The sequence below is a fragment of the Xiphophorus maculatus genome, chromosome 17, assembly GCF_002775205.1.
Source record: "Xiphophorus maculatus strain JP 163 A chromosome 17, X_maculatus-5.0-male, whole genome shotgun sequence".
In the NCBI taxonomy this organism is placed as follows: domain Eukaryota; kingdom Metazoa; phylum Chordata; class Actinopteri; order Cyprinodontiformes; family Poeciliidae; genus Xiphophorus; species Xiphophorus maculatus.
Genome location: NC_036459.1, coordinates 11337918 through 11352751, shown reverse-complemented (window position 1 = coordinate 11352751; position 14834 = coordinate 11337918). Strand labels below are relative to the sequence as shown.

The 14834-nt window shown below is 42.3% G+C and overlaps 3 protein-coding genes across 15 annotated transcripts in view; 1 reads left to right on the top strand and 2 right to left on the bottom strand.

Moving 5' to 3' along the window:
• Positions 1-1651, bottom strand: part of nrcam (neuronal cell adhesion molecule) — a 58996-nt gene extending 57345 nt beyond the window's left edge. For 8 of the 13 annotated variants that reach the window (XM_023350089.1, XM_005799074.2, XM_023350093.1 and 5 more), the window contains exon 1: positions 1471-1650. The gene's annotated coding sequence lies outside the window, so the exon portion shown is untranslated. Of the gene's footprint in view, positions 1-1470 lie in introns of all 13 variants that reach the window. The other 5 variants (XM_023350096.1, XM_023350091.1, XM_023350090.1 and 2 more) reach the window with 1 other exon arrangement.
• Positions 1652-5062: 3411 nt separating this feature from the next.
• On the bottom strand, positions 5063-14611 carry LOC102236395 (calcium-independent phospholipase A2-gamma-like). The gene is made up of 10 exons (XM_005799096.3): positions 14393-14611; positions 11964-13054; positions 11498-11647; positions 11252-11403; positions 10590-10684; positions 10331-10502; positions 10169-10226; positions 9789-9983; positions 7658-7853; positions 5063-6519 (listed from the first exon to the last, which is right to left on the bottom strand). Exons 2-10 carry the CDS (start codon positions 12867-12869, stop codon positions 6245-6247), a joined length of 2199 nt encoding a protein of 732 aa, XP_005799153.1. The 5' UTR covers positions 12870-13054; positions 14393-14611; the 3' UTR covers positions 5063-6244.
• On the top strand, positions 13070-14384 carry akap14 (A-kinase anchoring protein 14). The gene has a single exon (XM_023350395.1). The coding sequence runs from the start codon at positions 13632-13634 to the stop codon at positions 14118-14120; it is 489 nt and encodes a 162-aa protein (XP_023206163.1). The 5' UTR covers positions 13070-13631; the 3' UTR covers positions 14121-14384.
• Positions 14612-14834: the final 223 nt, after the last annotated feature.

The following is a 14834-nucleotide window of genomic DNA, read 5'->3' as shown; positions in this document are numbered from 1 at the left end:
GGTTGGGGTGGGGTGGTGGGTGGAGGGGTGGCTGTCAGAGGAGACTGGACCCGCGTCGTCCGATCTCCTACTGCAAGAAGAACTCCACAGAGGTGGAAGCAATGGCCGGCAGCACCAACACTCACAGACACACACACACACACACACACCACATGTACCATGTCATGGTAGGAGCTGATTTGTTCTGTAGATGATTTGTCATGGAGCTAAATCAACAACACTGCAGTAGTCACATAGAAGTTTTGGCAAACCAGATTTTCCAGATTAGTATCTAATAATGGATTTCTTTCCATTACTATTTATTTTTGTCCAGCTTAGAGAGTAAATGAACTTCTCTACCATAGCACAAACAGACAGCTAGATATTCTGTCCATCTATCAATATGTTCTCCAATCATTTAGCCACAGTTCCTTCTCTATCCAGGTTCTACATTTGGATCCCAGTAAGTGACCAATATGCGCCTAAAATATCTCAACACCGAGAGCTAAGCCTGTCAAACTATCATCATCTGACATAAAGAAACGAGTGGAGACCCAGTTGCTGTATGCATCCACTCCGTCACTGAGCAACACTCGCTGCGACTGTTTATTGTGCGACACATACAGCCAGCGTGAGAGGAAAATGTTCCAACATGCAATCTCTGAGCGTCACTTCTCTGATTTGCCATGTCATGCATCTGACAAATTTCACGCTTGTTTTGAAATCTGGGGTCAATTTTCAATTGTGCCGACCGTCAACATCGGTCAAATTAGCCAGTTCGTGGCAACGAATTACATTTTCTACGTGCTTAAAAAAAAAAAAATATATATATATATATATATATATATATATATATATATATATATATATATATATATATATATATATATATATGAACCAGATCAGGGATTAGATGCGATTCTGAAAGCGTGATGAATTAAAACAAGGCCTTTGTTGTCTTTCTTTAAGCCCAAATACAAAAAGGAAACTCGGAGGAGGAGGAGGAAGAGGAGGAGGAGGAGGAACGGGGCTTCCAGCTGGCTTCGTCCGACCATCCGCTCAGCTTCTGCGGGGCCTTCCTGCACCGGCCGGCAGTAGGCGATACAAATCCTGCCGCACCACCGGCGGGTTGGGGCGGGGGGAGCGAAGCCACAGCGCACTGCCGTCCCTCCCTCCGCTCGCCTTTGACGGCAGCTCCTCAAGATGCTGTGCGTGCGGCGCAGCGGCCGCGACGGTCTCTCAGCCTCTGCGGGATCCACGTTAAAAACACGCACACGCGACCTCCCGTCCTCAATCACTCGCACCTGGCGTCGTTCTTGGTCATAATTACGATAGTGAGGATGCCGCATCCAAAGAATGACTTGAATGACTACCCGCAATATATATATATATATAGAATAATCATCAAAACAATGGGAAATGAAGCCATCATTTTTTGAGGAGGGGGAAGAAAAAAAAAAAAAAGAGAGATAATCGCATGTTCTCACTTACCGTTTTCTGCAGTCCGGTTGCAGTTTCCCTTTTCTTTCAGCGAGTGTGCCTTGATGCTGCTGGAAACGATGAGGTGTGTGTGTCTGTGTGTGTGTGTGTGTCTTTGGAGGGAGCGTGCCCCTGCTGGTGCGTCCGTCCCCCCTCAGCCCAGCCGCTGCAACAGCAAGCTGTGTATTTTCACCAGCTTCCCCCGCCGCTGTCATCAGCAGCAGCTGAGGAGACGATCTATGTTTGGGAGGGCGCACTCTTTTGCGAAAAACACCACCGCTCTCCTGTGCGTTATTCTTTGACCTTTTTAACATTTCTGTTTTGCATTATTAATGCCAGGATCAAATTTTGTGAAGTAAATTATTTCGGTGTATTCATTTATATTTTATTATCTTTCACATTCTCTTTGATTGTAAAATAAAGCGACTTTTTTAATATTATTACTTAAAGTTTAAATTTCACTATACACAGCTAAAGATGACTGTCGGAAAAACGTTTGTTCCAACAGAAACCTGTATATCAGAATAACATCCCAGTGACAGATCTTCAAGTTAAATCCTCTTCAGAGAATAAATAAACAGACCCTACAGCGCCCCTCTCGTAATGAGCGGCGTAAATGGGAAGTGCAAAACTTGAGATAAATATTGGAAACAAGAAACTTCCAAAAGAGTGGAGTTAATATCCAAGATTGTACAAGGAAGGACCTGAGCAAAATTTCACAGGTTGGGGAGAGCTGGGGGAAACTTCATTCACTCTTTGTCTGTCATTTTTAATTCTTGAATAACTTTGTTAGTAGCTATGTTATCACTGTCAACAGTGATGTGTGAATGTCTAAACTGCTCTACAATAGATTGACAGCATTAAAATCAGAACCACCAGACTGCCACAGTTTTCTGCTTAGAATTGTTTAAATGACAGCGCCAGGATTGGATGAGTCCAAAATGGGGCATAACACTGTGAAATGGTTTCCATTCCCCCGCCCCTCATCTCTCACCAATGTAATTCACATTTTAAATAGCAGAGGATTCCTCTAAACAGCACATTCCTCCAACAGCTACCTCTCTCAACTGTAGTCAGACATTGGCTGAGCGTCTCTCTCAAGCAATAAGTTATTTTATATGGACAAATTGGAGAATTAACCATAAGAGCGTAATGTGTGAAAATGTGCTAAAGGTGACGCTTACGTAGGCTGACGGATCTCAGACTTAATTTTTTTGAGCAATGTGAGTTTATAAGAGATGGAGTCAAGTCACTGGGTACAAAAAGTGTCAACTTCACGCAGGATAACAAAATAACTCTGGTTTGAGACTTTCTACTAAGCAGACGACAGCTCCACGGAGTGTTACCTTAGTTTATCTTTCAACACTACCTTACTGCTGGGGGACAAGACTCCATAAACGTCCAGACTTTACACCAGTGGGCACAGGCACCTTTGACGACAGCCAAATAGGATGCGTCTGTGTGTCCAGGTGTGTCCCCGGACTAACAGGCTGGCAGGGACGAGCGGAGGGCCACACCACTGTGTAAATGTTTCCGCTCAGAGAGGAGACGTGAAGGCGGCCCCCGTGTTTTCCTGGCAGACATACCATCCCAGTGCTACAGTGCTCTCCGAAGGGAGTGCTCTCAACTTACCCACGCCTTAAGCAGACGTTGCATGAAGCTCGGAAAGTAAATCACTTGAAAGACAAAATGTCGACTCTCACAGCCGTTTAACACTCATTGGATCCACTCCAGAGCTTCTATTAGGAGCGGGCCTGTTTAAACAAAGACAAAAGATAAATCAGGATGAGCCCATGTTGCTTTGACACTCACCAGACTGAAGCTCCCCTACTGGTGTTGTTTACACGGCAGCCATCTTGACTTGATTTGATAAACGCCGACGTGAAGCAGTCTCTAGTCTTCCTGTCGTTGGTGCATCTGGGCCTTTATCACATACCTTATGCCGGCAGGACTCGGATGAAAGACTGGAAACTACAAAGAATGTTTTGCATTTGCTCATCAGGTGTCAGACCTCAGTAAGGTTTATTCGCGGGACCCAATCAGCTGCAACCTAGAATGTGGAGATGTGTTCAGAAGTGGCTTCGATAAAAATTAATTCATGTCAAGACTTAAATTATGTTTGCAAGAAAGAAAGGATATTTGTTGTGACAAAATGTGAAAAAGTTCAGTGTGCAAGAAGATTAAACAGTGAAAGACGGTGATCATCCCATCATGCATTTCAAAACAACACACAGCCATAATAACACAAGATCACACAACTTCTACTAGAGGAGGAGATTGTAAGCCTATCACATCCTTTCGTGCATGACAACATTTCACTTGTAGCAATAAAACAACCAACCAACAAACACAGCAGACCGGCTTCATGCTCTGTTTCTGCCAGATCCGGGACAATTATAGGCAAGCGTGGGTACATTGACAATATTGTAAATAAGACGGAGCTACAACAGTTGCTAGGGAACGCCACCGGACCACGCAATCCAACCCGGCTTGTGGAGGAGGTGGGAAAGAGACAGACAGGTCCTGCCACAACAAGCGACTAATGACGCGGTGATATGAGCGAAGAAAATTTATTTTTGTTGCATGTACCAGGGTTTTGGCATTTCGGCTTTAAAAACTCTGAGAAAACTTGCTGACAGGCTTAAAGATTTCACAACTTTAAGCACCATCGGGTATTTATTCCTAAAAAATAAATACCACTTAAAATTGAATGAAACTAAATTATTTTACTGGAGATGCTACAAAGAAATTGACATTTCCACTGGTATTTACATAAACCCACATCATGTATTTTATTTCAAATGTATTTGAGCCAAGATATAAAACAATGTCACATTCACTTTGGAGATTCCTGCCACGCAGTGCAACCTGTGGTTCAAATCAGGTTTGTGTGTTTATGAGACAAATTAACTTCATAAAATGCATGCACATTGTGATGAAGGGTGTCAAATGTATAATATGCTGCTGTGTAATGGCATAGTGACTTTGCAGTCTACTGCGAGCACTTAGAATGCTGAGGTGAGTGAGCTTTCATTGATATAGACAGAATCCTCTTAGTGCAGTATGACAATAGGCTGTATTTTAGGGTTACTGCATTGAAATTTGTATTTACAAGTTTCCAAAGAAAAGCAAAAGTGCCCATACCAACGTGACTTGTTTTAACTTTTGATATATATATTTTTTTAAGCAATATTGTGGACTTCAAGTGCTAGCTGCAACAGAAAGCTACATAAAGGACTGATATAGTTACTTCAACATTTAGGTTTTCTTTTCAAATAATGTAAAGAAAAAAACAAAAGAAAGAATAAGAGATGATCCTTCTCTTTTAAATATCAGTTGTTGTGGTTATGATCCATGGTGGCAGGTTACTCCTGGTGACTATAGCAACGAGGGCAAGACTTGATATGATGTCAAAGAATTTCACCAAAATAATTAAGTGAGATCAAAACGTGAAGCAGTGAATTTGCAGCTGAAAGAAACGTCAGTTAACCACGGGAAGACAATTAGCATTGAGTGACGATTTTATTGTGCGGTGCGAAAGTGTGTCAAACATAATAAGCGATACTGTCACAGAGAGCGCCATCAACTCAGAAGAGACGAGAAATCAAGTGCGTTTTAATAACAACTTTTATTACTTCGTGACATTTTGGATCTTTTTAAAATTCCATTAAGGAGCAGAGAAAGAAGGAATCACAGCAAGTTGATTCTCATCGTGTTAAACATGCTCACAATACGAAAGGCCCAAAAGTCGATGCTTCAAGCAGAATAAGCATGCTTTGAAAAAATTTAGAATTAGGCCAGCGAATGTAGTTGTTTAATTTTCTTCCTAAAATCTACAAAGAGGAACTTAAAGACATTCATGACGGTTTCAAACAGTGATACATTTTCTCCCTAGGATAAAAGAAAGGTTATCCTACAAAGTGCACAAGTTTTCTTGTTTTACGTTTGTACAGTGTTAGTAATAGGCAGTCCTATTTCAGTTCCCATTGTGCAATCGCATATCCTTTACACCCTAATCTATTCAAGTTACCATGGACGCAAGCAAACATCACTTACAGGTAGAGATGCACCTATCAGACAGTTCATTGCCGATACCAATTTTCAGTTTTCTTTGAGGTCCGACTTTCTCATAATTTATTTCCCTAACTGACCTTCACATGAAAGGTAAACGTTCTTCAGTTCCTGCGACCGAGGTAGAAGTTTTGAATTGTATAGGAAATGGAAAATTTCCCCAATTCCTTGAATTTTTTTTATATGAATTAAGCGCAAGCAGTAGGTCAAGGCATCTTTAGAATGTAAATAGCGGGACGTCATCCATTTAATACACGAGAAAAAAAGTTCTGACTGATCGGTGCAGCTCTATTTTCAGGCATTTGTTTCACATGTTCAAATTAACACGACACACAGCCACATATCAGGCCATGAACATGAGTCTCACACAAGTAAGTTATTTACATTTTCAATGTTCAAAATCAAGTCAACTCATACTTGTACATGGTTTTCTTTTTTTTTTTTGTAGAAATGCATAATTTTTTTAAAATCTTACATCAGCCATAATATTGTGTCTATCACACATATTTCTTTAAACAAAAAAAAATAAAATTATATAACACATTATTTAACTCCACTTCTTTCATCTCATTATTGTAATAAATAAACAGTTTTTAGTGCTAGGTTAATATCATCATTAGCCCATGTAAACGTTTAGGAATGAATCTAATTCCAAATAAGAGTGTGCCAGAAATGCTTTTTTTTTTTTCCTCCTGCCCCTCATTACCTTAAAAACCTACAGTTTGGACACGAAGGGGATTCCCTCGTACATGTCGGCCTTCAGCTTGGCCCACTCGGCCAGCTTCTGGATGGTGCCCTTCTGCTGGCCCAACACGCTGGCCGCCTTCTTCAGCTTGGCCTCGTTGCGCTCGAGGTAGCGATCCCCTTCGCCTTTGAGGAGGTTCAGCTTTTCCTGGCGGTTCTCGTTCAGCGGCACGTCCTCGCTCATGTGGGGGTTGAAGCGGAAGTAGGTGTCCGGTGGCAGCAGGGCGTCCAGCATGGTGTGCACCTCTGAAATTGAAAGTTCACGTTAAAGCCAGAACCCACACTCTGCTGCGAAATCAGTAAAAACCCACTTTAGATGCGGTCTGGCACCTACAGAACAGCGCTCTACGGTCAGGTTTTGTAGTGGGTTAAAAATGATATTTCAAAGATAAAATATGCAATGCAAAAGCAACTTTTGAGCTGCAAACATGTTTGATGACATCACATGGGGTAAAAGGAGAGAAGAGAGAGCTTGTCCAGATGTAGAGTATTAACAAGACCATTAGAGACAAAATTTTAATAAAGAAAAATTATAACAGTTTGGAAGATTAGAGACACATTCATTATTTAGGGAAATTATTATTTTGCAAACTCATTTGGGCTAAATAATAAAATCCAATTGGAAAACTCAATTGAGCAAAAGAGCGAACACAGAGTTTCTGCAAGTTTCACCAACTCACATTTATGACTTTAAGTCAATCATGAATAAAATTTAAGACCTGTATCGCAACAAAAAGGTACAAAGGATGATAAATTGGCGATACATTTCCACTTGCTGGATGTAAAAAAAAAATCTAACGACTAGCTGTGAAGGGTATACTAGCAGCTAGTTAGCGGTAGCCTCAACTTCCTCAAGTCACAAAACACACTGAATATGTACGGGGGCGACTCAAACCTTATGTTGACAAAGTCATAGAACATACAAGATTAAGTAGTTCTGCCATGACAAAATTTAAGACCTCTGATTAACAAATTTAAGGAAAATTTGCATTTTTCAGAAATTCATTTAAGACATTTTAAGGCATTAATTTTAGATTCAAGAATTTTAAATTGAATGTGCGACTCTGGACAGTAAGTAAAAAGACATGTTGAGAGTCGCTGATATCGGTATTTGACACGTGCCCAACTTCAACCGCAACTCGATCGCCATAGGTTTTTAACCGACGCCTGCTGATCAGCTCACTTCTACTGCCTCTTGTGATGTCATCAACCTAATCACACGCAAACAATGTCTTCTTTTCCCCCTTTGGAATTTTTGTATTTGGTGAAATCCTGTCGGTGGAAACTTGTTCTATTACCTACTGATGTTCTTCATTTGTTGGTAGAAGAAAAGACATCACTGGGTAGCAGCTCTAGTCCCTTTTCCCCGCCATACACATCTTACCTTCCGTATCCGTGGCACTGCTGATGACGTGAGTCAGCTTGGTCTTCAAGCTCGTGTAGTTCGTGCTGTTCGTGCCCACGGTCTCGTACCGTCCCGTCCCCAGAGACAACACGCACTCCAGGGGTGCGTTCGGCCACAGGCACTTGCACTCGTGAATGGCCAGAGCCGTGGGGTTGTTGATGAGGAGTCCTCCGTCCTTAAGTGACAGTGGGAGAGATTAAGGTAAAGAATGTGGGGTTGGGGGGCTTGGATGAGTAGTTTAAATATAGTCCTGGTGACAGATTTCTCAGGATAAATGAGGTGAAGTAGACAAGCTGTCACTGAGCCACACAGCTTTGGGTTAGAGATGTGCTACTCTGGCAAAAAAATAAAAAATCAGTTTACCCAGAAGTAAACAAGCTCCCTGAAACTAAAATAAGAAAGACATGACCTATATACTGAGTCACACAGCTGTGTTACTCTGAATTCGGCTTGATTCATGAATTAAACTGTCTCACAGTAATACAAAGTGACTGTTTGTTATGGAAGAAACTGTGGAGCCAAACAAAAAATAAGGACAAACTGTTTGAATAAATGGCAGGAAAGATTTAGCACTTTGACTTTATCTCAGTTCCTCCCCCCGAATCCGTGCCGAGACCTTTTCCGAGCCCCGACGTACTTCTGATCCAGAGTCGGATAGTGACTAACACTGTGATTGCTTATCTTCCTCTGCACTGCAGGAGGAAAGATTACTTCAATGACTCTGAAGGTGATGTGGACGTCTGTCAGAGAACTGGAGGCCTTTGTTTCAGTCTGCGTTAGCCCAAAATGTTTTATGTGTTGATGCTTTTGTGATGGTGAACAGTCTTAAAAAAGAACATTAATCCCAGCTAAAACTAAAAGTCTAAACCTCTACAGCAAATCCTAGCAATTTTGGCAGATTTATATCAATTTCTGTATCAGAAACTGTATCAGTGAGTGTGTGCGCCTCTCCAGTGTGGGTATTTTGGCATGATTTTCCTGTGAAATACCTCCGCTAGGTACTGAGAACTAGAGTAGGAGTCAGACCCGTGGGTGGTAATGTAAGCTCAACCTGCACTGCTCCACAGTGAATGTGGATGACAAATCTCTCTCCATCTTTTCTTGCTTGCTGTCGTTCCCTGAGCTTGCTGGAGACGAGGGCACGCCCATACAAACAGGACGAACATAAGGATTCGATACGTGCAGATGGGAATTAGTGAGAAACGGGATTTGACGTAAAGGAAACCACAAGGCCAGATGTTGTACTTCTTGCTTCTTGGAAAAGATGAAGGCAAACCGAGAGATTAGGATCTTTTATTGACCGAAACACAATCAGAGGCCAGCCATACCAGCATCTGCTGTAGGAAACAGCAGAGCAATGGGGACCAAGCTAATTTAGCTTAAGTAGGTTATCAAAAAGAATCTAAGCCTCCAGCCTAATTGCTCTCTGATAGGAGAGGCTAAAGATATCTGGCCTAATAATCAAACTTTATAGAATAATACCAGTCTGTTTGGGCAGCTCCCTGAAGGCACAAACATACTCTGACTAAAAAGACTAAAGAAGTAGGAGGAAAAATAAAGTGAGCCTTATAAAAAGGATTCATCCCGCGTTGAATCTTTTTTTTACAATCCATCATGTTAAACCCCCAAAACTTCAGTGTTTTAATGGGACAATAGTTGAAGAGGAAGGAAAATTCAACAGAGTTTTCAATTTACAAACGAAAAACTGAAAGCATTCCTGCTCAGACACCTTTAATCCAGAACCTGCACGGATTTAATCGCAATAAAAAAAAAACTATTCTGTGAAAATCTGAAAGGGTAAAATTGAACTCGTTGGCCCACATCAAAGCCAATGCAACACATGGTGCTGCTGTCCCTTAACTAAGACGGTCATTAATCAAAGTGACACTGAGTGAAGTGGAAGTAATCAAAGGAAATTCTAGCAGAACTAGACTGCCTCCCTTTGCAGTCAACTACAAGTCTGTAATATTACAATTGAAAGCCATTACTGAGACATCATTTTTTCAATTGAGTTCTATGCAATTGTACCACTTCTTCTTAAACTTCTGAGCCAAAGCTGAACCGAATTTGGCTGAACTGGACCTTGCCAACCCATTTATCAGTCCGGTACCTGATGGAGGTCTTTTCCCAGAACAAATTCCTGGAAGTATCCGGGGGCGGCAGACGAGGCCCGGATGGCCTGCCACATCTTGTGTTTGCAGTCTCCAAGGTAGTGGGACCTCACTCCGGGCATGAGCCTGTAGTTCCTGAATACGTAGGCCTTCAGAGGCAAACCTCTGTTGACAATGGTGCTCACCGCTGCCACCTAGTGGACAAACACAAAACATAGGAGGATTTTGGAAATCAAAACAAAAGACACCAATCCCACCTTAGTTACAGAAAAAACGCAAGAAATTCAAAAAAATACCTAAATGTATTACTACTAGTTTTAAGAAATAAAATAATAATAAAATCTATATTTACTAATAAAAAAACAAAAAAAAAACGTACTTTGGGGCAGTGTGGGTCCCTTGCACTCTCAATCATGCGCCCCTCACCCATACGTTCCCTACAGGAAAAATAAGAGATCACTAAACAAAGACAGCATATAAGCTATTCCAGCTAAGAATGATCCACAAACTGTAAAGAGTAGTTGGACAGAAAGAGACTCACTTGAGGATGCTTTCCCACATCTCGCTGTCGTAGAACGCGTGGCTCCAGCCCATCTTCACAGTTCCAACGATGACGTTCTGTTTGAAGATGTCCGAGCCCAGCTTTCTGTACATATCCTCGCACTCTTCTAAGGGGATCTGGAAAATCCCCAGCATGAAAGCCAAAATGGCGCCTGTAGGGAAAAAAAAAAATTAATTAGAAGAAGTTAATAAGGGTTAACTCGATCAAACAGTGGCTCTAAAAAGCGAGCAAAGCATACCAGTGCTGACTCCGCAGATGTAGTCGAACAGCTGATGGATGCGTTTTCCAGTCAGGTCTTGCAGCTTATGAAGAGTCTGGAGGGCCAGCAGTCCTCTGCAAACCCAAATACAAACTTTATATTTTAAAAGCATAACAAATGTGAGCTTTTGTATTATTAAACCAACATACAGAGAGCAACAGCTAATTGCCTCTTTAAAAATTTCCCAGCTGTAACAAAAAAAAAAAAAACATGTTCAAAAAGGTTTTTATTGCACAGATAAATTAAAAGTTAATGCTTCTGTTTATACTTGTACTAATTTCCCAATAGGATTGTACTCTGTCTACTAATATAGGGCTAGAATTTATGTCTGTCGACTGAAATGAAAATGACATTAGGTTTGTTTGGTGTATGTGTTCATTAGGCTACAAGTTTTGGTTAAAACATCAAATGATGAGCCATTTTCAGTTTTCTGACACCAAAAGACTTTTTATAGTACATGTCCTATAATTTAAAAGGCTTTGAAATGTGTTTCATTAGCATTTGATGTTGAATAAAGTAACAGAGTAACTGTTTTCACAAAACATTCAAAAGGTTGCAGTGTGTATCTTCAGATTAACAATATGGGCATCTGTTGCATAAAGCATCCACGCTTTTCTATTTCAAAAAATAAAGCGTTGTACCTTGTGCCTCCTCCATCTATGGCCAGCACCCTAATTCCTCTGCCTTTGACCGGGTCTGTGTAGCCAACCAGCGCCAGAGATTCCCTAACAGCCGCCTGAAGGGAAAGGTCCCTGGCCTGGCGCAGTCGCAGCAAGCACGGCAACAGGTTCTCCTAAAAGACACAGCGATAAGAATGTAAACCCAACAACCATGTGGCAGTGAAGCAAACTGCAGGAATCGTTAGAAAGCTGTGTGTCCAAGCCGACCTTGACTGCCACGCCCCGGGTCTCGGGAAACTCCAGGAGGTGAAAACTGAGCTCCTCCACTCGAGTGGTGAGGAGCTCCACGTCGGAGACCCTCTGCAGACCCTTCACCAGGGCTCTGGTCCTGTTGTCCACGCTCACTCTGGCTATTATCTGACAGACAAGTCAGAAAAAAAATTAACACCACTGTGAGACATGGGGATGGCAGCATCATGCTGCGAATGCTTTTTGTTTAACAAGAAAAAGCTGCAGATTAAATGCTGGGAAAACCTATAAAAGGCTTCAAAAGACCTGAGACTGAGAACCAGAAGTGGAAAGAAAATATTAAACATAAACGCCAGCTACATAAAAAAAAAGCACAAATATCTCCCTGTAGATGTGCAACCTGGTAGACATAACCCAAAAGACTTTAACAGGCGTTGCAATTTTGTTTGACACATGACAAAAAATTTTTTTGCAATAACTCTACCTTTTCCCTTTGACTTAGCAGCTGCTGCCGCTTTGCCTTTTCAGCTTTTTCCTCTTCACCCTCAATCTTCTCCACTGCTTTGTCCACTGTGGGTTCAGCTAAACCGTCTGCGGTAGACTTCTCCTTGTCAACCGCCGCTTTTTTTGGATCGCCTCGAAACTTGGGAACAAGGGGCGCGATGTAGCTACCAACGAAGGCCTGGACACTGGGCCGAGGGTACGACAGGTAGTGGGTGAAACCTTTTTTGGGGGAGACAGACACAGCTGTGCTCTCACCAGCTTGGGTAGCAGTGGAGGTGGTCTCTTCGGCCGGACTGGGTTTTTCTGAGGGTGGAGAGGTAGCGGGCGCTTCGGAACTCTTGGTCTCTGAGACTGGAGACGAAACAGGAATGGGTTCCGTTGTTCTCAGGGTGGTGAGCTGCGGAACGGGCTCAGAAAGATGCTGCCTGTTCTCTCCATCTTCTCCCGGTGCGTTTGGACCAAAGTAACTGTTGATGTGGTTGGACAGAGTCTTGTACGTCTCGTCCATGTTTGTGGACAGAGCTGCTGGGTGAAACAGCTGCCTGGTTTGCTTTGCCACAGTTGAGGTGGAGCTCAGAGCGGCTGCGTTTGCTGCTGAAGCCGCGGTGGACGGTGACTTTTTTTGGGCAACGAAAGGCTTCTCTGCAACTTGCTCCCTCTGCTCATCTGCCTCCTCCGCTGCTCCATTTGTCCCACCTGCCTTTTCCTTCATTCCTCCAGAAGAGGTGTCATTAACACTGAAGGTCTCAGCTTTGAGTGGCGTTTTCTCAGAGAGGGAACCGCTGGCTGCGGCACCGCCAGGTTTGAAGCGGGAGAACCTGGAGATGAGGTCCGTGCCTCCCACTGCCTTGGTGACGCTGTCGATTGTGGACCTGAGTCGTGACATGCGTCTGACGACCCGCTGGGAACATTAGCGGAGAAGAGACTGGGGAGAAGAGCAGAGGCTAAAATATTTGTTTGAAATGATCCGGCATCCTGGCAGGTTTGCCATCCGTGATCTATGGTTGCTTTAGCTCCATTTCTAAAAAGAAAAAATGACTTGCACTGAAAGTTTCTGGTAGCCTTCACTTCCTGTAAGAAAAAAAAAGAACATTTTATTATTGTTGTTACACCAATAAGCCACCAGATGACTCTATTTTCTACAGTATTGGTGCCTCTTGACGTAAGACAATTCAAAAAGTAAAACCTTTATTATTCACTCAATTATAATAACCAAACTTTTTAAAACAATTTTGGGCTCTAGTGCAATTTATTTCCCAGTAATCCAACAGGAAAGACGCAAGGAAAAAAAGCAAAAAAGAAATGCGGAGGCAAAGGAACCAAGCGGGAGTCGAACTCGGGCCGCCCGATCAACCCAGTGTCACCGAACTTAATAGAAAACAAAAAACAAGTTGTGTGATGCATCTATAGAATAAATGAGTTCCACATTTAGAAATTAATTGTTGTAAAAAAAAAGAAAGAAAGAAAGTTTACATCTAAATAGTTCATAAACTTGTATTGTTGTTACATAAAGACGTCAGCAGAGGGAGACGTGTTCTACACTAAGTATTAATGTTGCAGCAGCAGGTCGCCACTAAATGGCTGTATTTGACGTATCCTTCTTCAGTAACCATAGAAACCTCCAGTACAACAATTCCGACACGACAAGATGGAGCGAAACGAGGCAGCTGAGCTCTCCTTGCTTGTAAAATCATTGCGGTTTGAGAGACAGTTAAAGGAGGAACTTGAAACCCCCCCGCCCAGTATGATGGACAGCACTGTGTGGGGCTTATGCAGAGGCTTCACCATCGGACAGGGGCACGTTAGGATTCGGGCATATATTAAAACCTGGGATATCAAGCCCGTTTGGGTCTACAACGTGGACTATCTCCGCCCGGAACTGGACGATGACTTTAAGATCCACCTCTACAGGGCCATTTTCATGGCCCCTACGGCCAGAAAACCAATAGAGGACAGGGTCAACATCTACTTCGCGATGGAAATATCGAAAACCGAGCCCGGAGCGCCGGTGGAGGTCCGCTTCATACTCGAGTCCAGGCGGCTCATACACACTCCGGGGAGGAGCAAGTTCAGCGAGAAGTGGTTGACCGACATTACCGAAACCAAGGCTTTATTCCAGAGAATGATGGAGTCATAAATCAGATGGCCACCATATATAACATTCAGTTATATAACAGGCCCTGTGTATGGACTTTGGTCTCAGCTGAAACGACCTGTTTAAAAACACACCTATGTTAGGTAAAACTGTAACAACGCCCTGGCGATTGAGAGCTCGTTCAGAGGCAGCTCAGTTAAAGGACGTGTTGGCTTACCAAATAAAGCGTACTGAATAGCAACATAATCGTAAGAGAATGTGTCGGCGAGTGAAATTGTTCTGGTTAAAAATGTGTATATAAACGTTCTTCTTACCTCGTGAAACCTAAAGAGGGTTTTCTGAAATATTTCATTGATTGCAGAGCTAGTACTTTCTGCCTCCACCTAAGCTAGTTGTGAAAAATAAACAGGAAACGGAATGCTGCTCTACTTTAAGGGAGCCAGATAAAGTAGACATTACTGCCACCTACAGTCCTGGAGGGAAATGAAACAAAAATGGCCACAGCAATGACAATTCGTTTAAAGGAATGGCACAAAATACTGAAGCTGGAAAATTTTAGAATTGCTACAAAAAATGTATTACAGCCAGTATTAGGTAGGATACCTTCTTTTGTTGATATTTGTGGATATAATGTACAATGTCGTCTCCACTTCCTAGTGTATAGAAAAGTTTAAAGAAAACCAGAAAATATAATCGCTTTAAAGATTCGTTGGACACCAAAATATGAGAATCTTATTGCTTCATTTAGCTTTTAAC